At 38.3% G+C, this 27,979-nt stretch overlaps 3 protein-coding genes across 4 annotated transcripts; 1 reads left to right on the top strand and 2 right to left on the bottom strand.

Moving 5' to 3' along the window:
• Nucleotides 1-42: 42 nt before the first annotated feature.
• Nucleotides 43-2,521, top strand: LOC114542609 (octopamine receptor-like). 2 transcript variants are annotated; one of them, XM_028562121.1, is made up of 4 exons: nt 43-385; nt 653-972; nt 1,339-1,711; nt 1,947-2,521. In XM_028562121.1, exons 2-4 carry the CDS (start codon nt 733-735, stop codon nt 2,414-2,416), a joined length of 1,083 nt encoding a protein of 360 aa, XP_028417922.1. In that variant the 5' UTR covers nt 43-385; nt 653-732; the 3' UTR covers nt 2,417-2,521. The 2 variants fall into 2 exon arrangements, with proteins under 2 accessions (XP_028417922.1, XP_028417921.1); XM_028562120.1 differs by having other exon boundaries at nt 43-972.
• A 745-nt stretch (nt 2,522-3,266) lies between these two features.
• LOC114542615 (Golgi apparatus protein 1-like) lies at nt 3,267-13,915 on the bottom strand. The gene is made up of 29 exons (XM_028562126.1): nt 13,746-13,915; nt 12,663-12,832; nt 12,514-12,543; nt 12,291-12,377; nt 11,912-12,130; nt 11,596-11,841; nt 11,243-11,293; nt 10,992-11,115; nt 10,394-10,623; nt 9,670-9,788; nt 9,477-9,578; nt 9,050-9,212; nt 8,545-8,682; nt 8,057-8,143; nt 7,861-7,923; nt 7,532-7,642; nt 7,257-7,345; nt 7,025-7,139; nt 6,653-6,748; nt 6,329-6,400; nt 6,151-6,216; nt 5,836-5,921; nt 5,703-5,746; nt 5,355-5,467; nt 4,994-5,095; nt 4,691-4,789; nt 4,360-4,480; nt 3,977-4,077; nt 3,267-3,652 (listed from the first exon to the last, which is right to left on the bottom strand). The coding sequence occupies exons 1-29, from the start codon at nt 13,882-13,884 to the stop codon at nt 3,485-3,487; spliced, it is 3,351 nt and encodes a 1,116-aa protein (XP_028417927.1). The 5' UTR covers nt 13,885-13,915; the 3' UTR covers nt 3,267-3,484.
• Nucleotides 13,916-14,498: 583 nt separating this feature from the next.
• Nucleotides 14,499-27,417, bottom strand: LOC114542618 (protein FAN-like). Its single transcript, XM_028562129.1, has 41 exons — nt 27,235-27,417; nt 26,914-27,044; nt 26,576-26,711; nt 25,751-26,479; nt 24,579-24,764; nt 22,472-22,570; nt 22,291-22,369; nt 22,130-22,185; nt 21,934-22,027; nt 21,732-21,803; nt 21,589-21,633; nt 21,429-21,481; nt 21,180-21,312; nt 21,024-21,095; nt 20,818-20,917; nt 20,630-20,723; nt 20,438-20,520; nt 20,271-20,350; nt 20,108-20,198; nt 19,897-19,960; nt 19,605-19,656; nt 19,329-19,449; nt 18,982-19,113; nt 18,848-18,890; nt 18,621-18,720; nt 18,472-18,488; nt 18,381-18,436; nt 18,142-18,247; nt 17,780-17,839; nt 17,545-17,603; nt 17,324-17,391; nt 17,086-17,153; nt 16,877-16,938; nt 16,586-16,647; nt 16,442-16,498; nt 16,290-16,313; nt 16,139-16,196; nt 15,962-16,054; nt 15,753-15,855; nt 15,536-15,645; nt 14,499-15,425 (listed from the first exon to the last, which is right to left on the bottom strand). Exons 4-41 carry the CDS (start codon nt 25,816-25,818, stop codon nt 15,331-15,333), a joined length of 3,015 nt encoding a protein of 1,004 aa, XP_028417930.1. The 5' UTR covers nt 25,819-26,479; nt 26,576-26,711; nt 26,914-27,044; nt 27,235-27,417; the 3' UTR covers nt 14,499-15,330.
• Nucleotides 27,418-27,979: the final 562 nt, after the last annotated feature.

Below are 27,979 nucleotides of genomic sequence, written 5' to 3'. Positions count from 1 at the left end.
TAAAGTGGCACTTTATAATACAAATCGCCACCAGTGTCGCCACGCTGACTAGCATATTAGAGACTGGGGATAGCAACATCAGCAAGCACAGTATTTTTTCTTTTGAAAAAGTCGGTGCCTTCCGCAAACACGCTTGTGCCTTCGTGGCAGACTTGAATGCACTGAGAATTACGCACACGATTCATATTTAATACCGTAACACTTTCGCCTAATTAATCGACGTAAAACTCTTTTTAATCATTGATAAAAAGTCCAGGGCAGCGTTAAATAGAGCTTTATATTCAGTCAATCTACCGCCATTGCACTGATAATCGGATAGACGAAAATAGCAGAGAAAACTGAGTTCACAATCTTTACAATATAGAATCTTTTAGAAAATTTGAATGTAAGTTGTCAGCAATCAAGAGAATAGCGAAAGCTGGATAGCGTCCAACTTGTTTGAAAAGCAAAAAAACTGCAGATTTCAAGCCAACAGTTATTAAAGATTACCTCCAATTTAAGACGGCTAAGGTTTAATCCAGGTTATACCGAACAACAGCAATTTTGGAGCGTTTGAAATCTGATCTTTTGTGTATGAACTATGAACTGTTAGAAGATTGGATATATTGTTTGTCATTCAGAATCTTATACGGTTTTAAACATCATTTTTCAGACGTAAACTTTGTGTACAACAAGACTTCGCAACTGGCAAGACATCGCTACCGTTTGTAACCAAAATACCCAGAGAAAAAGATGAAAAATGGCAGCGGAAATTTCACGATTTCAAGTGGACTTTGCGAGAAAGAAACGGAAAGCGAGATGATCGCACATGCGGTGTTTTTAAGCATCGTGATGGCGTTCACTTTATTTGGCAATTTTCTCGTCATTGGGACGGTCGCTACATACCAGAAGCTGAGGACGGTGACGAATTATTTTGTCATTTCACTCGCAGTCAGTGACGTGCTGGTTGGCATGACGACACTCCCATTGAAGGTCAGTTCGTTTTCTGTCATCTTGATCATTGATGGATCGTTAGACAGCCGGGTTCTTCTCTGATTGCTGGGGTTCAGAGACCCCAATCTTCATTCCCTCTGCCACAAGGTCCATTTTCCAGACCCATTTTAATCGGGAAGCAGATAAACCATGTTGGTTCAACTTCTTTTGACTGACGTCATGTGAACGAGCGAATTGATGTAACAAATAGCCTGTAGATAGTTAATTACCCGGGTATTTAGGACTGATCCACTCTACACAACTATTCTGAAAAAAGAGAACTGTTTTTGAGGGTGTTGGAAGGTATGCAAAGACACTATTGTTTATGTAAACACGAATGATAGTGAATTCCTTATGGTTTACTAGATCGACCAAATGATTCACAATAAGAAATGGTGTCATGGTATAGAGCTGTGTACGTCATGGATTATCGCAGATATCGTTTGCAATTGTGCTTCAATTTGGAACTTAGTCCTCATCAGCATCGACCGAGCACTCGCAATCTCGTACCCATTCCACTACCGCGAGATGATCACGAAGAGGAAAGCGAGTCTGCTCATCTCTCTGGTTTGGGCCGGCTCCATCCTAATGGCTTTCTTGGGAATGCTCAATTGGACTTTTCCTGGACAAGAACATATATTCACGGTTTTCTCGTGTCAAAAAGGTGACAGAGTGTATTATACAGTCGTCACAGTGTTGGGTTTCTTTCTGCCATTAATTATCATTCTTGTATCCTATGGTAAGTATTCTGGGATCAATGTCTTTGTTTCGACTACGACCATGACCATGTCTCTTCAAGAAAGATGAACACATTCAATGCAACCTAAGTCACTTAGTTCCTCATAGATTGCAGTCTATATCATGAAGCTAATCACATAGATTTCTATATAGTCAGGCATTGTTATATTCCACGAGCTGTTAGACATTCAAGAGCTGCTATTGATGTCGTTTCTCTTACATCTCTCTTTTTCCAGGTTTTGTTTTCAGCATTGCTTTGTCTCAAGCTAAAAAAACAGTGGCAGTGACTGGAAGACGCAACTCTCTGACAACGGTTCATTTCCTTCGCGAGTTTAAGGCGGGAAAAACGCTCGCAATTGTTGTGGGTGCTTTCATAGTATGCTGGTTACCTTTCTTCATAATCCTCCTTTACACCTTCTGGGCACCACTGAAGTTCTATAAATGGAGCCTGAATAACAAGCTGGCATTTGAGTTTGTCGACGTCACGTTTATTTACTTGCTCACGTCAGTAAACTCGGCCCTAAATCCCTTCATCTACGCGCTGTTCAATACAGAATTCCGAAGAGGTTTCCTGAAATTTTTCTTCAAGATTATCCGAGTGAGGGCACGTCAGCAAAACGGGAGCGATGCTCTTTCTGCCTCTCACAACTCAAGAAGACGATCGAGCACTCCATTCGCATTTTTAAAAAGAAACTCATCAGTGTAATTTGTTTGAAAGGAATTTCACCATTTATTAACAACGAAACGGTGGAGAGTATAGATGGAACTTAGCCACAAAGAGGAAACTGTTTTTGACAATTAAAAGCATGTATTGCTCCCCCAAAAGACGCGTGCTTTTCCAAAGGGCAGAAAATTAATTGCAAGAACTATTCTTTCATCTGTTTTCATTAGAAGCCATGCATACTCTAGTTTGCTGTAGTCTGATTCATATAACGTATTAACAATATATAACACACATATAAGTTATAACAAGCTAGCTCAAGACAGTATAATTATAATAGGCCGTTTATGCACAAGCAACAATTAACAGGACTTCGAATATTTGTACAAGTGTACGTTTTGTTGTAGCAAGTTGTGGCTAGTGCAAAATAAACGCTAATTTGACTATTACTCTCTTGTGTTTCTTCTATAGCATTACACCCTCAGTCAGAATTCTTGATAATTGTGCACTTTTGAGAAGTCACTGTTACAAATAGTTCTGGTAAATGTTTCGCAATTTCTCAAACGCTCATTCGGCTATGGAACAATGTTTCCAGGACGTTTTCGATCCATTACAGGCATGAATCGTTCCGCAAAATATCAGGAGAATATGAACTTATCATTTTCATAAATTAAAATGCCTGTACGATGACAAGCACTGGATTGTATGCACAATTACAAGCACTGGGTTGCTAACGAATTAAAAGGCTAATGTTTTGCAATTTACATTCCAACGTCTCTTAAAAGTTCAAAATTCCTAGTTATTTCATCAGGAAACCGTGTTCTTTAGTTGAACTAAAAAACACAGCTAGGAATTATTTTTTTGTTTTTCTTGAAAGTACGATTAAGAAAACACAGATTCCTAGCTTGTTTAAAAAGACACAGATTAAGAAACACAGATTCCTAGCTTGTTTACCCGCGTTTGAGAAATATGATTAGAAAGCAACGTTTCTGTAACAATATTTCCTAGTTCGTCCTATCTCTAAGCTACATGGTAAATACGTCAAGTAATATTGTTTTTTGATAACCTTGAGCGTATGTCGTTTTCGTTGTCCGCGAACAGTGTACAAATATCTCAGCGGTTTTTCGCCTCGCGCGTGATACGTTTCGTCAAACGTCCAGAAATTAAACCACCGATGAAAATGATTGCGAGCGCACACGAGAAGACGATGAAGAAGTAATTTTTGCGCGGTGAGTTACTTAAGACCGAGGCAAGATCTGTCAGAGACTCGGGATGTGCGACCTAGACGGGAGATATTGGAAGAGACACCAGTTATTTGCAGGAATGCAGTGAAAATTAAATGAGAAAACAATGGGAATAAAGAAAAGAGAAGGCAAGCATTGTATGAGTGAACGGCCAAAAGTATTGGGTGAGGATTTAATGCTTTTTCTGTGTATTAAGACTGAGTTACCAGAGCTTGGTAAAAACAAATCTTCTCTAGTTTGTTGACGAAACAAGCAGTCACGGATGGCACAACGTAAATATGTCTTTCAAAATGGCACACATGCATGCATCGATCGATGAGGGTTTGTCTTAACAGTAAGTTAAGAATAATGAAAACCTTACCCCAAAGCCTGTCCACATTTCTTTTCTTGATTTCAAAACACCACGACATTCCTTGCTTAGTTTCTTACCACTCTCCAACGCATGCATCAGACATTGTAGAACTATAATAAACACAATACGGCACAGTGATTTACCGATTTGGCTGCGAACACACTCTCAGTGATGAATCCAGAACGTGCACTCAGCAATTCTTGGTGATTGATTAAAAAAACTCCCGATCGGAATCCAGATATATAAAGCACTTACTGACTGAAGAAAACCTCAAGATCTCTCCATATAACTGGAGTACTACAAGCCTCGTTAATGACGTAATGAAGCTTTAATTCAGAGAAATGGGAAGAGATTAAAACTTGAGAAAAAGAAAACGCTACAAAAACGCTTACTTCGCCCTCTGCCATGATTCACACTATCGCAGTGTTTTGAGACCGAGCTTGCACAAGCCTCGTGGAGAACTGGGTCGGCCATGATGTCAGTTCGTTCCTCAATAAGCGCCTCCTTTATTTCCTGTGACGTGAGAAAAACGCGCGGTTTGAAAAAGCCCTGGGTACTTGTAATAAAAGAGAGCTGTGAAGAGGATAAAATGTGTGTTCGGGGTCCAGTTGTTCGAAAGGTGTTTAAACGGCGGATATGTTCAAAATGGAAATCTATTTTTTATCAAGTGGATATCTAGTGGGTACAATGTGATCGCAGCCTTTGATCATGATTGTCACTCACAGCTCGACATTTTTCGTTTTCGATCTTTTTGTAATGTTCTTTTAAGCATTCCATAACTTCACCATGACCAGGATCAATCTCATGGCAATACTTGTCGATCTAAGGGAACAAAAACACATCAAAGTGAGAGTCGAGTCTGTATGTTTTGCACATAATCATGTATTTTGACAGAGCTGTCCAGCTTTGATTAACAGTGCGCGGTCAGAAATGGTTCATCCGGATTGGTCACAATAATGTCACGTGTTATAATTCAACTGAATTTAACGAGCTATGTGAGATCAGTTTATTATTCTGTGAACAAACCTCCTGGCCACAGGCTTTAGCGAGAATTGGATTCAAGCGATAGTCTAATGCCGCTTCTTTCTCCAAATCCACAACAAATTCTTCACAATCTCCAGATAAATCCTAAGTCGAAGCAATGTTATAAGTTCCCTCACATTTTCTTTCCCTAACAACACTTAAAAAAGGCTCGTTTAACAATTGCAATTTTCGTTGCGATTTTTTTCTTTTGATAGATGTGAATGAGTGAATTAGTTACTGATGTTCAAATAAGAGCTCTTATACATCAGAGCATTCGTAACTAATTACTCGTTCACATCTATCAAAAGAAGAAAATCGCAGTAAAAATCGCAAGTGTAAACGAGACTGAAGACTTCCGACTGACCTCGATATTTTTCTTCAAGCATGGAATCACTTGATCATTATTGGTCACGTGCTCACAGAACTTGCTGATGTCACGACGACACGCCTTTTCCAGACCAGGCATAAGTGCAATATCTAGATGATGGGTATGAAAACATCAGAACACACAGTACGTTATCACTATCTCAAGCCTGGTTTCCGGTCAATTTTTCTGCTGCGTAGGTTGGATATACGACGCTTCCAAATAATATTGGTCACGGTTCGGGCGCTACCTGCAGGGGTATAGTGCTCAACAGGGGCACTCTGCTTCAGCATGGCTTACGAACAGTTTGGATTATAGGAACTAGCGTTTGAGCGCAGCCTTATTTACCTTTCAAAGCGTTCTTCTGTCGAGTAAACACAAGATCGCGGCATCTAGAGTAAAGAGGTGGACATATGTTTGCAGTTATCTACATAAAGTTTCATTATCGAGAAAAACAAAACTACGAATGGTCAAGACGTACTCTTGCTCGTCCTCTGCGGCCATTTCACGTTTGTGTTTCTTCAGACAGTTGAGGACTTTGTTTGGATTAACATTTTCGCAATATTTCTAAACAGAAATGCAACAGAATTTTTGAATTTCAAACTCGATATGGGGGAAGAATATCTTCCGCCATAACGGAAGCCAAGTTACTTAATCAAACTGTTTGTATAATGCGGTTCCCCCCCCCCTTCTGTTTGTAAAATGCAGATGCTCCGCCCCCCCTTCTCCAACCCGCAACAGCCCGCTCAACACGAAATTATGAGGCCCATGCACCCAGCCCGTATTAACACCATACCTTGATCATTCTTTTACAGATTTTGAAAAGGCGAACATCAAGATTTGCATTGGCCACTTCCTCTTTCTAATAAACACGTCAATAAGTACATAAATTAGGTCTCGAAAAAATCCCTAACCTTGATCGACATTAATCCAAGTGACGACGTGATAATTGCTTACGGTTAAATGTACAGTACCTCTCGCTCGAAAATTTTTCTGGAACATCCATCAGATAAGTCGCCCTCTGCTTGTTTCAAACACTCTAAAACCTAAAAAACAAAGCAAATCGCCAAATTACAGTTTTACCATTTTTCATCACGGACAAAAAAATTTCCTCTCAGTTGAAAAATGTTTTATGTAAATGCCGAACAAAATTTCCAACTGCAGCTAATGCTATCTTTTTAGATACAAATAATTTTGTTGTGGCCAGGGGCTTTACCGCCCCCCCCCCATCTTAAAAAGCACGAGGTCAGGGGTACCCTCCTGCACCCCTACGTGCCTAATATCTATTACTGACTTACTGCAGCCGGGCCATCTTTGTGCACGTGAGCGCAGTGCTTTTTCACATCTTCTGCACAAGCACCGTAGAGTTTCGGGTCGAATTGGATGTCTTCAGCCTAACAGAAAATGGAAACAGAGAATACATTTGATAAGCAGCGAGCTCACCAATAGGGAGCTTCAGCTGACAGCTGTGACTACAAAAATTCGTAGCCTTTGGGTACGATTTTGTTGATGAATCTCGTAGTCAAAAGCTCAAAGACTACGAGTTTTGTCAGCAAACGACTCAAAATTGGCGCGAAATTGATGAATTCAGCTTCTTAATGTACGGACAGGATGCATAAAATAACTCTTTTGGAAGCTTGGCTGAAAGAGAGAGGACAAACGTTGCACACCTGACGAAGTTTCTCAATAGTTAATTGCTCCCTACATTCTTGGGAAATCTTGTGATCTGCATCACCGATAACAGCTTTGCGAACCTCGCCGCTTAAACACGCGATAACATCAGGTCTGCAACGAACAAACACAAAGGCATCACTTAGAGATTCGGTGTGGCATTTCCTTCGGTTTGCTTGCACGTAAATCAAATATTGTTGGTGGTTGAGGAGCGCGAACGGCTCGACTTACTTGCTTTTTGAATTAATACAGTGAGTTTGCACGTCTTTTCTACACGCCTTTTTGAATTTCGAGGAAAATTGATAATCTTTCAGCTCGATCTTAAATGAATTAGGAAGATACAATGAATTCGATTTTGTCCACAGATACGATCACCTTGACAGCGTATTCAATGAAAGCAGGTGTGGAAATAACAAGCACTCAGTCTGAATGTAACCTTCGAATGACTAGAGTTGTCACTCCAGTACATTCAAAGATCACTGTTTACTACACGTGCTGTAACTTACCAGTTCCCGATGGTCGAGTTCAGCGCGGCACTTTTTGTCCATTCGATGGTCGTATTTATTGTTGTACAGACACGGTAGTATCCCGTCAACGTCGTTCTTTTTGAGTAAGTCCTAGTCAAATACATGAAGAAAAGATGAACGAATATTACTCAATAGCTCCCTTCATTCGTTGAGCAAAATTCGTAAACCGGATGGCCACAGAACTGAGAAGATGAAACTATTGCTCGGCCTGGCTCGCGGGTTAGAAAAGCGAGACATCAGAAGCCAGCCTGTTTTTTAGGCTACCAACGTCATCTGCTGCACAAAATCATTCAAGGTTGAATCATTACCGAGCAAAATTCCTTAACCATCTCAGAGCAATGCTTCACCATAACTTTGTCAAGATCGATGTCCTGCGAAATATAAAGAACAGGAGATTGATGATAAGCACACACTACTATATGTTACCGTTAAATAAATATATAACCAACCATGGTGATAGCTAGCTAACTATATACAATTAGCTATACAACCGGCATACAGTACCTCGCTTTCTTCTTCTGTGAACTCCCCTATACTCTTCTGACATTTTGATTGCAGCTGATCATAATTATCTTGCAAACATTTGATTTCCTGAAAAAAAAAATGAGTAACTTTAAAACCATGGCTTAATTACTCGCCCTTCCTCTTAAAATCACACCCCCCGGAAGAGATTAAGACACATGTATATTAGAACATTTGAGGGACTTATCAGAGTTAATTTCAAAGCTGTACAAAATGCAATCATTTGCAATCCGGGGAACTGGGATAAATTAAACTTTTCTGGTGGCCAAATTCCATAGGTGTCCCCCCCCACCTCACACCCTGTGTTCTCCCACCTCACACCCTGGTGTCTCCCACCTCACACCCTGGTGTCCCCCACCTCACACCCTGGTGTCCCCCCACCTCACACCCTGGTGTACCCCCCTCAGACCCTGGTGAACCTCCACCTCACACCCTGGTGTCCCCCAACCCCAGATGTACGAGTATCTCACCTCTCCCGCTTCTATTTTTTCACCACAATATTTACTAAGATCAGAGATACAACTATGTTGTATGTGGGGCATCAATCTCACATCAGTTGCCCTCTGGTGCATTGTTCTCATCACTTCAGCCACGCACTGCTTGCTGACCTGATAAAACGATCAAGAGATACTTTAGATGCCTTGTTGATGGGATAAAGTTGTTGGCGGGGTTTTGTTCGCGGCGTTTCGCACCAGGAAGACAAGTGCCGGATCTCTCTGGATCTCGAAAGAAAACAATTCAGGCCCTTTTTTGTGGCTAAGTGGTAACACTTGAATAAAGAAAGTGGGCTCTCACAGGATCTCAGGAATTGAAAAATAAAGTATTCACTAGAAAAAGGAGTTCTTTCTAGCGAGAATTGCACCAGTTGTTACTAATTTTCTTCAGAGAAAAGGTTTTGAGAGAGATTTCGATACTTTGATACTGAGATTTTGATACTTGTTATAAGAGCTTGTAAATTTAATGCACCATACAAACCTTTTTACTCGGGTCTGGGTTCATGTTTGGTAGAATATGACGATAGAGACAAGCCAAGGTCATCCCTTGTGGGGCGGTGTCTTTATCTGGGTGACCGATTTCTTCATTTTCACAAAGATTTTTCGCATCATCTTTGCAGGCACGATATAATGATTCATCCAATCTAAAATAAAGATAAAAAAGGGGCAGATAAGGGTAGGTATGGGTAGATAGAGGTAAGTATGGGTAGACTGTGGTGTTGTATGGGTGAACTGAAGTATAAATAAGGATAAACAAAGGCAGATAAGGGTAAGTTTGGATAAGCAATGGTAGAGGTGATATAAGTTGAACAAGGATAAACAGGACGTAAATAGAGGTAAACAGGGTGAATAATGGTAAACATGAGTGAATTAGGGTGAACAAGGGATTGTATGCATTTCAAACTTACTGAAAATCTCTGGCAAGGAAAAACTGCAAATGAAGAAGACTCTCTCGACATGATCCTCCCAAATCCTTGTGCTCGATATTCTCCATGAGACAGGATAACACGCTGTCGTGAAATATTCACAAACCTCAGAACCACTTCATATTCGGTTGTGCATCGTTCGACCTACACACAACTTAGGATCTCACAAACTTACCCCATATCATTTTTCACATCGCGACACAGCTTATTCGCCGCTGACTGGCATTGGGTACGTAGTGTTGCATCCACTTTGAAGTCCCCTCCCGCACCAGTTTCCTTCAACAGATTGCTGATCTAGGTGTCACGGAAGAGATGATGAAAGTTTTATGATCTGCATTATGGACACGGTAAAGGTGTATACTTATTCTGTACTCCAATTTCCAAAGGGTACTGAACACAATTGACATATCTATATCTATATGTATATCTATATATCTATATATCTATATATCTAATATATTATATATATATATATATATATATATATTATATTATATATATATATATATATATATTACTTGGACTGCCTGCTCGTCATATGTATGTCAATGCTGAACAATGAACTATATCTGCCATCTTAAATTTGACCACGACCAAGGCAAGCATAAAAATACAAGTTCTCCAAAGAAAAAAATCGGTCGCGCTTTGCACGAAGAGTTACGCACTGACGAAAGAGAAGCGTGGATATACATGTATGAAGTGCCACGCCGTATAAACTCTCGTTTTAACAGCCAAAGGAGGGAGATGAACTACGTACGGTCCTCAGACCATGATGTACGTGCACCTTGCTGCATTACTCGAGTTGATCTTTCTTAAGCAATGCGAGCGCCTCTATTCTAACAAACTCAGAGTGTCTAGGGAAAAAACGTAAAGCTCAAAAACTAAAGCTCAGCACATACCGCATCGTAACATTTGTCGCTAAACTCTATTTTATTGTCCTTCCCTTCCTTTTCCATGGCCTTTTCCATCAAACAATCCAGGGTTTTTCCTCCTTTTTCAACTTTACCACAGTATGTTCTGATCTCTGTGTCGCACTTGGCAACAATGGCTGGGTTGATGGAGTAATCTTCCATCAACTCTTCTTGAAGTTCCTTCATGTGCTGTTGACATGATCCGCTGACCGTTGCACCTGTGGGAACACCTCATTAAATTCGTCATTCTCGCTGGGAGATTGCTATGATAAATATCACATAACTACACGCGTAAAAATCATCATGTTGATGAAGTTGTTAAAAAAAGGATTGAACAATTTTGTGCTGCACCCTGTGAACAGTATTGTTAACAATGTTATTGAAGCTTGTTGAATCATCAGTGTTGATGCAACTTGTTACAACAACATTGCATCGTCATTCGTGATTGCAACAACATTGATGATTCAACAAGCTTCAACAACATTGTTAACAATACTGTTCACAGGGTGCAGCACAACATTGCACACTCCTGATGATGATGATGATGACAACCTGATCAATTTTTGGCCGTGTACATTGAACTGACCGTTATTAATCGCGTCCTCCAAGCAAAGCAGGACATGCGCTAGGGCTGCGGGTGAACCACCCTTCGGTTGACAACTATGGCGCTGAATCTCTTTCTCGCAACTTTGAAGCAGTGGAAAATTTGCCTGAAATGGTCACAAGACATGTCTTAAAACTTTCAAAATATGACCGACACACATGAACAAGTTTTGACCATTTGCAAACCACAGGCTTTGGTGATATGGGCAGGGGGAGGGCATGGGTGTGGTCTACCTTGTAGTCCTTTGATTCAACTTTTTGCTTTGTTGCTAACTTTTGTCGACACTAAATTGGAAAATGAAATTGCGTCACACTGGGGTGGGCAATAGAGAAAGCAAGAACAGTTTAATTTAAACAAAAAGAATGCTAAATTATGATGAGTTAGGCACTTGAGACAATGATAAAAAAGCAAAATTGAGAATTGCATTAGAGTAACAGCAATATGATCAATTTTTTTTATTCATTTTTTGAGATCACTGCCCATTTTCCATTATCCAAAGAGCTCATAGTCAGAATTGATGAGTGAAACAGACCTCTTTTACCACATATGGTGGTTCCCCAGCTCTCACATCAACAGCTGAACTTACCTCATTTGACATCTCAGCATGGAATTTCTTTTTCATTAAACAAGCATAGACTCTGCCATTGCCTGCTTCAACATTGGCACAGAAGCGCTCTCTATCATTTCTACAAGCAAAGTAAAGTGCCCTGTTCATGTGGTAGTCCTTGCTCTGAAGTTCAGCCACGCGGAGGACTTTATGACGACATGAATCTGTCAGGTTGCCCTCGTTGTCTTCAAGACATTCAAGTGTTGAACCTTGCGTATGTAGATCCTGGAGATATGAGGAGAAAAACATTAATTTTTACCAAAACAATCACAAAGTCTAAAAGAGCACGACTTACGCCCTCTTCCTCCGCATCCTGTCTACCACATTTAAACTTTTTCACATCAGCTGCGCAATCCTTATAGAAATTCTTCAACAATCTGTAGTCACTGAAAAGTATTTGAGCCAGTTTATTGATAACATGTTTACATCTTGCATTCTTGATGGCATTTTTGTTTTCAACTAAACACGGAACTAGTTCTCCATGCTTTGGCTGTAGTACTTTGCATTCATCAATCTGAAACAAAACGTTTTACATTGAGTCAAAGATGAAGAGTTCAACAACGTCCTCAATCAGAAAGTACAGGACATTTAATATAATAGAGATTCTGGTTATAGCCCCCCCCCTATCCTCTTTACAAATTTTCACCCTAATCTTTTTTCAGAATCAAACTAACTTGTTGCCAATCATCTTTACAAATTTCAATTGCAGGTGTTTCAAAGACAGGGTTTTCAATAAGCTTGCTCTTGTACTCCCATATTGCCTAAAAAATAAGCATCAATAAATAATTGGATAAGATTAGTCCTACATACAAAGATCATTTGAATAGCGCTAAATATGTTGTGAATTTGTTTCTAGTATAAAACACTTTTTGTCACTGATTAAACATTGTGCAGTACCTGATGACATTCGTCGGATAACTCATCGTCCTTAAAAACAACATAGAAAATTTTATATTTATTTATACATATGAATATATGATACACCAAAAGATGCAACATATTAATATAATTTCCACCACTATAGGTCCCTTTATTCTCCAAAATACCTTAATTTGATTTTGCAAACACAAGAGCAGGTCATAATTCCCTCCAGCTTGCGATTCTTTTGCACAGAGATCTTCAATATCTTCTTTACACCGTTCATCATTTTTTAATTTATAAGTTATTCCTTCTTTATCCTTTATTTTATGAAGCACACGTGGCTTTGTTGGAGTGGCTATTGAACAAAGCATATGTTTCAAAAAGGCAATTTTGTGGGATTAACTAATGATCATATGGAGGATAATTTAATGGGATAAAGAAATCGAGAGTTATGGCAGATCTCCTTGAATGTCATTGTCAACAGTAGACTAAAACAACTTTGATATATCATGGAATTCCTCAACTTCGTCTGCCACATCAGAGCTATTGCATATCCCTTGACAGTACTTGACACTGGTTTTTGCGAACAAAGTTTAATTTAGAAAAACTGAATGTGAATATATAATTTTTCAAAGAGTATGTGAACCTTCAAATGCTATGAAAACTTTATAATAGAGCTTGGAATGAATATTGAAGCTCTGACAAGTAGCAAGTTAAATATCCTGCTGAAAATAGGTTTTCTATTTTCACAAATTAGATCCAAACATTTTCGGGCATTGTGTAGCAGGGCTTATTTTAATACATTCATTATAGGTATAAAAATAAACTTTAGTTCTTAATGTGTGTTTTTAAGTGCTTTATAAGAACAAAATCTGCTAATAAAATCTTTCCTGATACAACAAACGCCTGAAATGGTTAATACCACAAACAAATGATACCAGAAAGGTGAGAAAGCATCGTCCTATGATTCTATTCATCACTAACTTAGTCAGGTGTAGCAAATTGACTTTACATATATTATACACATCATCACAAAATAGAGGAGAATTTGAGAGATGGTTTATGAAACCTGCACTTGCAGTGCTTTGGGCATAAACTTTGAAGCGCCTTAAAACTGTGCGAGTGCGTATTGCCATACGCGTCAAAAGCGTAAAAGGTCAGCAAGCAAAAGGATCACTTGAGTGTAATATTATTTATAAATCACTCCACCGCGAGATCCCTAGTTGCTAGTTGCCTGATATAGACCGTTCTTAAAAAGTTCACCTTACCCTGAGCTGCGTTCAACTGTCCTTCAGCATTTCTAGGATTGGTTCCATTGGGTACAGGACCACATTTACTTAGCATAATTTGGGATAACAGGACAAAAATCGCCAGCAAATAACTCCTCGCACAACAATTCGACGCCATGCTGAATATAAACTTATTATTTTCAAGTTCCCGTGGATCTGAACCTGACCGCGTTTCAGCCAGCGAGGTCTGAAACTAGTGATTTTACCCAATCAAATCGCGCAACGTTTTGCTCAAGTTGCCGTTTCAGCAAATCTTTTTTTTTGGAGAAAAGTTAAAAAACATATAAATACGATACTTTCTTTATTTTGCTATTGTTAAATATAAACGCATGATGTTGAAATGGTGTTTGTGCAACAATAGCGAGATATCTAAACGAAACGACGGGCATTTGCCACGTCGACTAATGAGCACAAGCCGCGGCACAATGTACCATGCAAATTTAACCGGTCAAGCGTAAAGGGTGAATATGGGGCAAATTCCGCTTCTATATTATTTCGTGTGAGAAATACCCCGCACATACAAAATGCTGTAGAGAACCGGAAAAGGAACCTGTCAAGGCTTTACGTACGACATGATATCTTTTATCTAAGATCTTCACCAATAACACATTAACACTGTCATATTAAAGCGTGCTTAAAATCAATTTACAAGTAATACAACAAAAAGTCTATTTTAATGACGTCACGGTCACTTTACTTTTTACCATCACGCTCAACCCAGGAATAAAAATTTATTGTAAATAAATAAATATATGCGTCACCTATATACAAATTTAATATCATTAATATTCATGTTAATTTTAAATGTAAATAATTTGTGCATCTATATAGCTGGTGTACGAAGCAAGATTGGTTCATATGATGGTTAGGCTCAGAGCAGCAAGTTCAAGTGAAACTCACCATCATCTCCTTTTCACTTGCAACGTTGAAGCTAAACGGACTTCGTACAACAGGCAATACAGTTTACAATATCTCTATATTTTCACTACATATTTGTCATGTGAAATATTTCTCTATAAAATTTAATTTTTCCCAGTGATACCCGTAGTGAAAAATACCACCGTCGTTTGTATATCTCAACTATCACACACACGAAAAAAGGCCGACTTATGCTGTCTAATGTTTCTATGGTTGTGACGATATCAACCTTGTTGACAGAATGACAAGCTTGCCACAACTTGTTTACAAAGTCCCTACGTCAATCCTACGTATTTGTCTCATAGACAAATTGTGCTAGACCGTTCAATGAGGAAGTACCATTGCTATTTACAAGCGGTGTAAGAAGCCAATATCTTCTTCGTTGTGTGTTATAACGCTTTCTCATTCAGCCTGTGTTTTTTCCCAAATTTTCAGTGACTTGATCTCCCCTTTTGTTAGGCGTTTTTAGACAAACGAATGTTTGTTTAGATTTCCGCGGAAAACATTCTCTAATCTAGATATATACGGTTGATCTTAAGGAGGTAATGGCTCGAATATATTGGTTATTTCAGAGTTCACAGAAGAGACGCTCTCCACGCGAGACGCCCTTGCTTGTGATTGCTCTGTCCAACGACTGATCTAATATTCAAACAGCTATCTTCCACAATATAACCTGATTATCTTCCCCTCCGGTCGCGACAGTCAGCCCGTCCCGCGAGACATCCACGCAACGAATGGGACCTAAAATTTAAAAAGTTATGCGTCGTTTGAAATGGAACTTAAAATACTATTGAATGATGACAATGAATTCAGAAAACGGAGGTAGGCGAGTAACAGCGTTGCAAGCTAACCTTGATGTCCTTCAACTCTCTGCACTTCCTGGTCGTTTAACAAATTCCAGATGTGCAACTGACCAGAGCTTCCCCCTGCCATGACAAGTTGACCATCCCAGACCGCGCATCTGAATCAAATGGCAGGACTAAGTTCGAAGTAAATCTCTGCATTTATCTACTCTGCGGGACAAGACGCACCGAGGCATTACGACGAGTCAAACATTCCACGTCATACCTTATTTCGTCATCAAGATCTTTCAAATATAACTCGGTTCCAGTCTGCACGTCAAGGACGCGGATGCATTGGTCTGCGCCGCAAGACAATATCCGCTGACCATCTGTGAATAATTATAAAAAACAACATAATTATAAACAACTCCGAATAAGCTTTGAGATTATCTAAAACATGCGAAATCTAAAACATGCGAAATAAACGAAGCTTACCAGGACTAAAAGCCACCGTATGGACTGTACTTCCGTGAACTTCGTGTTCATTAATGATGATACGTTTATCAATGTTCCACAGCAATACGTGGCCTAAACGACACAATAAAAAAATTAAATATATTATTACGGCCTTTCCCTGAAATTCTTCCGAGGGACAAATTCGAGAGTGTTTACCATCGGTTGTCCCGGTAACCACCAGCGTATTCGTTGGATGAAGATCTACAGAGTTGACCTGAGACAAAAAGGATTTTCTTAGAAAAAATTTGGGGAAAGTTTTAAAGAGTTGAAATACTAAAGAAGAGTGTGAAATGAGTGCAACACTTACCTCAGTATCGTGATCAAGTTCTGTCTAAAATTCCAAAAGAAAAACAAAAAATACATAAGGACAACATTGGGAAAGGCGACTCATGTACCGAAGCTAGTTCCACTCTGATCAAGTGCATTCTTTAGGAAGTGTTAGAAAGGAAAGAAACGTACTAAAAGTTCAGGCGAAGATGCCTTTTTCCCTCCACATTCTGGCACAAATTTCCACACCTATGATAAGAGACATACAAATTAAAAACACTCCCGACAAAGAATAATCACCGTACTGTTTTTATTCTTTAGAGGTAATAGAGCTACCTTAACAGTGGAGTCCCATGAAGCGGTGACCAGTATACCATCGTTCCAACATAAACATGAAACTGTGGAGGGAGACATTAGTTGGATAAGAGGGGGTAGCTGAGTTATCTAAGGATACGAGGGGATACTATTATTATCCAGGGGATACCATTATTATACACCAGCTACGTTTTAGAGGAAGTTTCTACCTTTAGGCGCTAGTTGTTTATTCTTTATTCCGAAATGACCCCCCCTGAAAATGTTTCCTAACCTCCCGTTAAAACACTATTCTGGGGGGGGGGTTAAACGTACTTGCATCGTCGTGGCCACGAACTGTGTCCGTCACTCTACCATATTCAACGGAATAAATATAGCTGAAAATGAAAGAACAGAATATACAATATTAACTGGTGGCGACAGGGTGGTCATATCCTGCGGGTGAACTACAATATTTCCGTTGAATAAACATAAGAATTACAAGTACACAATGAATATGAGTGTTTTCAATCTTATCTTCTTACATATTGTTGTCCCATGATCCAACAACAATCGTCTTTGAGTCAGGCATAATAGCACAGGACGATAAAGCCTGCCAAGAGAAAATACATACAACAATTGAAATTTGAAAGACTATCGAGTGGTTAACCGAGTGTAGTTGGTGACACTATATGCGTGACTACACTATTCTAAGGGCCATAGGAAATGAGAATATGGTACATGGATAATAAACTAGTTGATCAAGACAGCATGCACACATACCATAGAGGAAAGGTTGATACTTCGTACTTGTTGCTTGTCGTTTAGGCTGAACATTTTTAATTGGGTATCTGAAATTGAAGACACATCAATGAATCATGCAATTTCGGTTAACAGAATTGGTGTGGGTAAACCGACGTATATTGTGTTGTACGAGTCTCGCAAATTGTCAGGGCTCCAGCCACGAGAAAGATCAAAAGCTGGTGTATAATTTTCTTGTTTACCTTGGGAAACAGAAAAAACGCTTTTTCCATCAAGTGACAGACGGACCGAAGTCACACAACTAAAAAAATATCAGGAATGGTCAGTATACTTTCACGAGGGAAATATTCTGCCTTCAAGATAAAAAATTAAGGTTTTTTTACGGCTTTTGAAGTTAATCCAGTTTTACTGTGTAGCGTTTACAAGTACAATGATTACCGATATATTTTAGTGATTTTAAAAATCATTTAAACCAACCTTTTGTGCCGGCTCAGGACAAAATTATTTAATTTCATTTCCATACGAGCGTTAGAATTTCTAAATTTAGATTACACAGTTGCTATTAAATAGTAAACAACATTATTAAACATACTTTAGCTGCGAAAGGAGACGTAAGTTGTATTTTTAAAACAAGTAGTTTATAGTTTGTGTTTTAAAGATTTCAACGAAGCGATTAAAAAAAGAAGATAAAATAGATTCCCGTTTGAAAAGTAAATATGTTAAGTTCAACGTGGTTTAAAATTTCATTTCAATCCTGAATATCTTGAGCAATCATTTTATTTTTAAAGTGTACGCTTTTACGTCAAAAACGATTAAAAAATCTTTCTTGTCAAGCTTACTCTTTATGCAAGCGATGACTTGAGTCGTTTTGCAGTTTCTCAAACATGCTCCAGTGAGGCGACCCGGGCTGTTCATCCAAGCTGACATTTGTGTCCGTGACAGTGACTGAAATGATGAAGCAAATATTGAGATGCGGGGAAATAAAGTCCCAAAGGTAGACGCTTGTGAAATCTTTGTGGATGACAAATGATAGAATCATAGCAGAAGTTAAAACATTCTCTAGTAATATTAGTCGCACCTTCCTGATCCACATCTTCCATTAAAAAGGGTTCGAACTTTCGCATGTCCAAACTACTGAACTGCCATTTGATCGATAGGTTTGTACTGACGTTGAAATCCTAGCACCCTGAAAAACATACAATGTTTTGATGAGAGATGCTCGTATGTCGAGAACAATCACCCCGGAGTGGAGCTCTCATTCGGACCAACATATATTTAAGAAAAGACGATCACTGAAACGATTTATGAAATAACTCACACTTCGTCTCGGATGGGGGCTGGTGAAGAGTTGTTTTGGAGTTTGACCAAATTCGAGAATTTGGGATTCAAGCGACGCTCTTTCGTTCGGATCTGTTATACTAGGAATATAAAACATGAATATTTACTACACTACTTACTGCAAATTACAATTGATAAGCATTTTATTAGAAGACTTGTATTAGACGACAAATAACTTTAGAAAGTTTTATATTATGAATAGTGTACCTGTCTAAATCAACCGCGCCTTCGTATGTAAGGTAATAAAACACTAAATGAAAAAAAAAACTCCGATAAAATAAGCCAAAATTTCGGTGGCAATGGTGAGGTTTCCTCGCAAGACAACTGATGTTTCCACTTACCGTTATTAGCCTTCCATGCTTCCTCGCCCTGTTGCTTGTACCCAAATATCAAGTCGATCCAGTCATGAATGTTGTCGGATACATAAGGACACTCGAGTGCTTCACGGCATTTCCTGATGAAATCTTTTGGACCTTAAAATAACATTGAATGCATAAGTATACCAAAGGCTAATGTGTCACACCAGATCACAGTTCAGTTTTATACGAGGTACAGTCTTCGTATGAACTCTATATACACCTGGAGTGAGAACATGTTCCATTTCGTGATTGCACGCAGGATCGATGGACGAGATTCCTACCATCTTCAGTTTTTAGTTCTCACTCCAGATACATATATAGCGACCTACCACTAGCCCAAGCGGGAAGTTCTACGTCATGAACTTGCGTTTTATCTTGTTTTACTCCAAGAGGAAGATTTAGTCTGTTGACCAAAAACTCGCCAGACGATTGATAGAACTCAGGAATTAACTGGATGAACAAACAAGGATAAGTTGTCCTCAAACACGAAAAATGAAAATAGAGTAATTACGATCGTTTAACTTTCATAGCTGCAACTGATCAATATTTGCCGTAATCTCTACTTAAATACCGCATACTGTATGGAATTAATAACAATTACAAACCTCTTTAACATCAGCATGACCAGCAAGAACATTCTTCCACGTTGCACCAACACTATACGTGAAAAAATGAAAAGATAAACATGTCTGAAGTGTTTCATTATTAGGGCTGAGTAGCGAGTACTTTTGACAAAAGAAAGTATTACGAAGTGTGTTGAACCTTCTTGATTAAAACATGAGGAAAAACATGATTTCTTATCAGCTAGAAAGGCGTTCCACATATAGCATTGTTGTGGAGATATTCTAACAGGTGTTTTGTAAATCTAATTGAATGGAATCTTCTCATGAAACTCACCTGTTGAACAGTCGATCAGGCTGATCAAATTTTCCCCCTTGTAGACAAAGAAGATATTCAGGAGCTATGAAAAGAGAAAGTTGAAACTTTTGGTTTCTTTTTTTTTTACATGACGGATATAATGAATATCAACTATGAAATAGCGGGGTTTTTCGTCAGAAGACAAGTGGAATGTTCTGTTTGATTGTCTGTCCACTCACGACTCACTTACCAACACGTGCTAAGTAATAAAGCACATATCCAGGTGTTGAATAATGACTCCCATAGAGGAACTTTGGCTCAGCCATATCTTTGCAGCGGTCCTGAAACAAACACAACTTGGTATGAAAAACTTTTCAAATTCAGAAATCTGCGTCTTTTTACGTTTTTTCTACCTTCAATTGTTTTAAACGAGTTTCGTTCAGAGCACCGATTGGCTTTGTGAAATCACGGAACGTTTTCGGGTTGTTCAGATCTAAAACCGAAAAAAATTGTAAGGATCCAAATATCGTGGCTAGCCTCGCAACAATATCTAAAATATGTCCACATAGGTGCATCTTACCTAAATCTTTACTTTTGTAATCCGCAATAACCCAGGGGAAGACTGGGTACTGGGTTAGATCGTTGAAGCTACGATCCGCTAGGCTGTAGAAAAATTGTGAAACTTAAGTTAAGATAATTTGACATTGACTTTTGAACATTTTCATTTAATGTAACATGAGTAATTAGTCGTATCACAAATGTATGTTGATACCTGTTTAAATACATGAGATAATCGAAGTTTGAAATAACACCGTTCTGCCATTTTAGTGTCATGTTTTCCTGACCCGTGTCTTGAAGTTCCAAAGCTGAAAAGAATCGCAGATGAGTTCAAAGAAAGATCGTTGTCTAGATGTGTGTTAAACTGATTTACCGGAAAGGAAATAGCGTGTTTTATTGTACCTGGTTGTTGCAGAACTAAATCGTAAAATTTGTCTCGGTCCTTTTGTGACGGAAATACCAGAAGCATATGTGCTTGATCTTCTGAAAATATCTCCACGCCCTGAAAAAGCATTGAGTTTAAATTAAAACGCTTTTATGAGTTGCTCAAGATTTGTCCTGGGCCTAGCACTTTTACAACAGTTTCTTGCCAATCTTGGTAAACTTACAACATGTCTTAAAAGATATCTTCTTTTTACGACTCTTCTTACTGAACACAGTTTGCATTTCATCACTGGAAACTGTAGAGAGTTGGAAAAGAAGAATAAGAAAGATGTATTCATAACATAAAGGAACTAATTGTACTTAAAACGATATGTTTTTACCGGTTCAACATTGTTAAATGGTTGAAAATATATTCTCGCGGAGGTTAATAATATTCGTCCTGGGTTAACGACGAGTGGCGTGATTCGCTCGGCCGTTGTTTCCAAAACAATCTTCTCAAACAAATCCTCCAGCCTAAAATTAAGCGATAAGACAAAGATGGCTTGATCTGAGCATTCTCCAGGATGAACGTGTTTTCTCGTGTTAAGACCTTTGCAAGGCATTATTCAGACAATATTTTGCAAACATACCAACTCGTATTGAAGCTTATTTTTGACTGTCTTGACTTTACAATGGTCTCAATCTGATAAAAAACACAGAAACATCTTAACATTGGTTCAACACTGTCACAGTAGGATAACACCCATCAAAAACACTCAAACTGTACTTTTAACATTCACTAAGACATACCATTGTTGAGTGTTCTGAGAACGGCAATGAAGCAGCCCTGAGTAACTGCGTTAATAAAAATAAAACGAGACTTTATTTTACATATTCAGAGATTTTCACAACTGGAACCTTCTTTTAACGATTAACAGCAAAAAAGTACAGACCTGCTGTAACTGATTAATGATGCTGCTTAGTGGAATGAAGTTAAAAGAAAATAAATATTGTTGAGTCTTTTCCTAAAAGATATAATGTAAAATGTTTACAAAACAACATAATACCGCTTGACTATTATGATATATTTGGAGTTACAGGCAAGGATGACGTCAATAACAGTTCTTGATGTTGCGCCTGGTTGCAAATACATACTCGGATAAATACATATGGTGCAATGGTGTTGCCCTCTTTCATCTTTACAACCAAACTTGTTTCAACAGAAAGAACATTTCCTTTTGAGTCAATTCTAATAATTGAGAAATATTGTACAAGGAATAAAGACTATGATAAACTCTGAAGTGTTTACAAACGGTGCTCAATACTAGAAGAAACAGAAGTATTTTATTACCTGGACAGAAGTGGTCCTGTCCAAGGTTTCATGGACTTTATATCTTTAAAAGGGAACTACAATTATACAAACAAGTGTTAAATCTAGTTGTCTAAATGTTTTGAATAAGCTCTTTGTTTTTTTAGAATGAGTTTTGGAAGTCAAGTGGAAATGTAACCAACCTTTAAAATGGGGTAGGCTGTATCCAGGGGGTCAAAGAGGACCGAATGAGAACAGAGTTTTAAACGACCTCTTTGTTTTCTATGAATAATGCAAATGCAAGTTAAATTAAATAACTTTTAAGAATATACATGTATTGTATTTAATGTTGCTCTAAGTTTCATTTCATTTATACTTGGATACCTTTTAACTGCTTCATCTTCTGTTGTGCCAACAGGGTAATAAAATACACTAAAATCTTCAAAGTATATTTCTGCTGGCTCTAATAGCAATAGTGAAAACCTAGAATATAATACAACTCATTTGCATCTCATACAACAAACAGATCTAACTGCGGACGGTTAATTAGGGTGCAACATAACAGATAAGAATATCATCAGCTATAAAAGTTGATCAGAGATCTTTTTGTGACAAACATCCCTCGTGGAAGCAAAAAGGGAAACACTAGTCTCAAACTTCAATAGGGAATGTAAACAGGGATAACTGATAAATCTCAAAAGAAATACACCTATACACTTGTCATTTTCACTATCGAAACTGCTGTGATATGAAATATTTTCATTTCGTATTCATGTGTTGTATTATTAATAAATTCTAATACAACTGTAGTGTAATCTTACGATTACGGAATACAATAAGTCATGTGCTGTATGTAAAGTCATGTACATTATGCCCATACAAAATGAGCCATAACATTATGACGATAATTATCACTTTAACAGGATTAACACAAGATTAAGCTGGTCGAGAATCAACTCGATCTTTCGCATAAATAGTATCAAACGTGGCAGGTTCGAGATTTCTCAATCTCTTAAAAATAGAACAGAATCAATGGTGGGTGACAATAGGAAATCAATTAAATACTGAATACAAATGTTTAACACTTTAGACTCGACATCGGAGATTTCGGATGCTTTAGAATTTATGAATTTAAAAGGATTACCTTTCTTTTAATGCCTCATCGGACTGTATTAGACCACAAGAACTGTCGAATGTTAATTCAGCCATGTTTACAAAATACTTTCAACTGGGTGACCGAGCCTTAGTTAAGAACAGGGTGGGTTCTCCGGAAGTTTAGTGAGGGGGGTGAGAAACTCTTTAAACCGGCTCTTCTTTACCTCTTCTTCTAAATCCGTGCCCAATATTAATTTTTATGATGTAATAACATTTTATGGTTTATTTTTTAGTATCGATGACAATAGTTACTACGAATGCTGCTTCGAGAGCATTTCCGTTCCAAATACTATCCACAGACATCAAACTGAGTTCAAATTTATTCAGGAATTTGTAATTATTTTGCTGGAACTAAACAGCAACCTTATGCTATATCTGTTTACATGGTAGATTGTTATCATAGACGCAACCTTTGTTAGAATTATACTAGACGTTTCCTATAAATCTACAAAACAGGAAACTAAATTGCCATGCATTTCCTAATAGCTGCTATATCAATGCACCCTCGATCAATCAAATCGGCTCTAGTAGATTCCTCCACGATCCAAAATGAAACTGATAAACACTCGTTGCATTTTGAACAAATATACTAAAAGACTGAATCTATTTGCCCGCTCTACTAACATACGGTACGAGATTACGAAACTAATAAACATTAATCCACTGAGATAATTGCGGTTTACCACAGTCCCATATAACAAGCGGTGTATTCAGCTTGGAACAACCGAATGAACTCTACTCTCTCGTCTCTATATTTCCCACAAACACAAGAGCCTACCGCAGTAGACTTCACGGCTATACTCCCTCCAAAGTTTCAATTCACGAACGCATGTACGACTGGAAATTCACATGTAACACATAGAATTTTCAATTTTAGAGCCCTGCGCGTCTTATAAGCTGATAAACATGTAATAACAACTTCAGAGTTAGATTGTCAGAAAAAATGTTCCTCAAGGACAGAGCATGACCGCACAGTCTCACAAGATCGTTTCAAGCAATCCAGATGCTTTTTACATTATGTTTCACAAACTAGAATAGCCATACGTAGATATATTGACGGTCAGAACAGGTTTAAGGACGTCGGCTAGGCTTTGCCACGAATGTTGTCTATTGAGCCAAGCTGGGAACTGTTAATTGCCTTGGAATACCCACGTATTAAGTCCCCGTGTAATCCCTGTTAGCTAAAATACCTAAATTGTCATTATCACCGAAATGTCCGTTGCATTACATCGAAGGTCATCAGGAGAATATGTAAACAGAATTTAAGAACAAAGAAAACTATTATAATATTCAAGAGTCAAAAAGATCTAAAAACCGGAATATATTATGTACCTACCTACACGACCGAGCCTCGCTGACAGACGCCTCTAGATTTATCAGCTTTTCAAAGTGACCAAGATCCCATTTTTCATCCTCGTCGCTTTTTGCGGACGATAGTCTTCGCTTGAACGAGTGCACAATGCCATCAGACTTTTCTGTGAGCAAAGCAATCGATTCTCTTAGTCGATTCACCGTCATATCTCTACGAAGAACAAAGAGTGTCCACACATTACGTTTTCCCGGTTAGTCGAAACGAGGCGAAACCGAAATCTGGCAATTTTGCAACAAGCGAAGGCATTGAAAAACGTCTAGAAAGGCGTGTAAAACAAATGCTGGACAGTTACCAAATTCAACAGACGAATTTTAGCGAGCATATTATTTAAGATGTACATATATTATTTTGTTTTTGTTTCAAACGTACAATTATATGTGTTTGTAGATGGCCGTTTCAGCAATTACAGGCATCAATGCGGAGTAAAACGCGCTGAGCCCGCCCCGTTTCCATGAGACATATCATACGGCGATAAAGATTCCATATTTGAACCGGTAAAAGGACAGTTTTACTCTGGAAGCATGCGATATTATCTGTGAATTTTTTGTGCCCACATAAGCCAATATGCCATCTCAATTTGGATATTTTTTTATCAATTATTCATCACACTCGGTTTGCGGTGACATTAACAACAGCATTGTTGAAAAGCAATGATCGTAATTTAAACAGAGAGTGACACCTCTCTCCAACTGTTAGCACACAAAGGTGCTTTTTGTCAGGCGATGTCAAAAATGCATTTCTAAATTCGAATCAAACCGATTTCAATGCATGTTATTCTAAAAAATTACCAGACAAACGTGAGATTAAATACCTTACTCAGTAACATGCGTTGAAATCTAATGCGTTCAAAACATTTTTTGAACAGTTTGATAGTTGATATTTACAAAATTTCACGGTTACTTTAACTAAGTTACTGTGTAATTGTTAGTACAATTTGTGACCTTTATAACATAAGAAAAAGTTAATATTCTTCACCAAAATCTTGGTTGTATTTTGATAATATTCGACTTTTACATAACTTTTTGTCTTTTTCCTAACAACGCCAATCATTTAGGTAGATTTGACAGAGGATTTGAAGTGATTTATATAAAATACATCGGCATTTTTCTAGCCTAGTATTTCGTATTATAACATACCTTTCAGAAAACAGTTTCATCACCAGATTCCACATTTTGAAGTAGGTCAAACTGACAGAAGTCACCATCCTCTTACATTGACATCAATCAATCAACGATCATATGGTTTAAGTGAAACAATAATAGTGTGTGTACCATAATAAACGTGTGTGTACCATAATAAACGCGTGTGTAACAATGATTAAGTGTGGGAGAAATAAAACGAACGTAACAACAAAGCCAAGTTTCACAGAACACAATATTTTAGTTCCGTTTCTCGAGTGCTTGATTATGAAAGATGAATAACATCATGCAGAGACGTGAAACTGTGAAGTAAACTCCCGCGTGATATGCAGGAATCGACGATGTTGACATAAATTATTACCATAAAAGTCTGTTTACAAGTGAGCAATATAACTGATCAGATAAGGAGTCATCATGAGGGTTCAGAGTAACGTGTCTGTAAGGCACAACACACTAAATTTCATGGCAATAGGAGCCACTTCGTATAGCCAGCCTGATGGTTTAGTATCTCTATGCTAATATGTTAATGTTTACTTTCTTTGAAAACGACAAATTCTCAATTAAGGAAATGAATAACCATAAATGATGAATTACATAATGGCTAGAAGTTCAGTTGGATAACGGGTGGGTATATTATATTGACCTGTTCCAGATAAGCGTTGCTAGGAGAGAAATTGTTTTCATCTTGATTCTATATATATAAAGTGTTCCCACTGGGCGCCGCACCTGAAAACAGAGAGATATTAAGCCAGTCGTTTCCTTCCTTATTCATACAATACATATGCATGGAGTCCAGCTGCTTTTTGAGTACATTTCACCAACCTGGATAGTGGATTACTCATCTCTGTATTCGTAAAAGAACTCGATACTCTCTCCGAAGCAATTCTCAAGACACTTGATCAGCCAGGTTTGAATGAAATCCACAGAGCTCGGAGGGGTGTAGTCATCATCGGAAGACCTACACGAGATAAACACAATAGTCCAGTTACATAACTGCGCGCAGGTGATCACGTACTGTTATGCAAATGATTATACAGTATTTTTACTCCATCGTCACTATATAAGCCGGGCGATCAATGGCCATATATATACCTAGAGGTTTACAATCGGAAGTTATAGATTTCCGCCAATAAAGGCATTCATGTATGTATCGAACCCACCTTGCGACTGTTACTACAGTGGGTTTCGGGATTGAATGTAAAAGATGTTCCATGTTCTTGATCATTTGCAAAATGTCTCGTTCATCAGTGTGATGGACAGGAAGATTAGTTGTCATCCCAGCGGAGTGCAGCTGAAATATCGAAGGGGGGAATACACGACCATATTAGTAGATTCAAGGATAAGGTTTTGCTGAGGGCGGGAAAAAAAGAAGGATAACGGAACAAACATTAACAAACATTAAAATAATGAAAATCTGTTGCTATATCCATAATTGGTATATTGGATGGGTCACTCGCTCCCGTCTAGCCAGACTCTCTTACCATTTCATAATCAATACTTTCTCCGCGCGAATTCCTCCATTTCTCAATGAACTGCATGAACTCTTGATTAACAGACATTGAACGTTTCTCTTCGGCCGATAAATCATGTTTGTTTTCTTTCATGATATTTAGCGTTCTTTCAAGTTTTTCCACGTTATTCTTGTGTTTTTGCGAAGCGTCGATCATGGCCTAAAATTAATTCATGAAATCATTCAACTGTGTCTATCAGCCGTGCTCCGAAAGCTTGAAATTGCATTCAGACTGACTATGCATGGGATGGCTTACATCACAAGCTGAGCTTGGCAGCAGTGGAGGCCTGGGGCCCTGTTGTATCAAGCCCGTTTTTAGCTTAAACGGTGGTTAAGTTCAAAATAGAAAGCAAGTCTATCGTCTTATTCAAAAACCGAACTATTTTTTTTACCTTAATACAAAGATACTGTTTGCAACTACATATTCAGTGCATAATATTCAAGTTGATTCATTCAAGAGAGATGTAAGAGTGTTATTTAATTTTGACTTATCCACCGGCCTCCTATTATGTTAGGCCCAGATCTCCTGCGGGTTTTAAGGTGGGCAAAAGAGCGTTCACAATACAATCTAGCCCGCACTCAGGGCTGTTGTTATTTTTTCACATCCTTAAGCCCTGGGCAAACTAGGAAACATTGTTGCGGAAACATTTATGTTTCGCAATGTTTCCTCATAAGTTTCCCTGTTTGCCCACCCTGGGAAACATTGTTGCGGAAGC

This window comes from Dendronephthya gigantea, unplaced genomic scaffold (assembly GCF_004324835.1).
Source record: "Dendronephthya gigantea isolate DGI-Jeju-01 unplaced genomic scaffold, DenGig_1.0 000370F, whole genome shotgun sequence".
Classification (NCBI taxonomy): Eukaryota; Metazoa; Cnidaria; class Anthozoa; order Malacalcyonacea; family Nephtheidae; genus Dendronephthya; species Dendronephthya gigantea.
The sequence above is the reverse complement of the archived record's forward strand: the minus strand, read 5'-3'. Positions and strand labels throughout refer to the sequence as shown.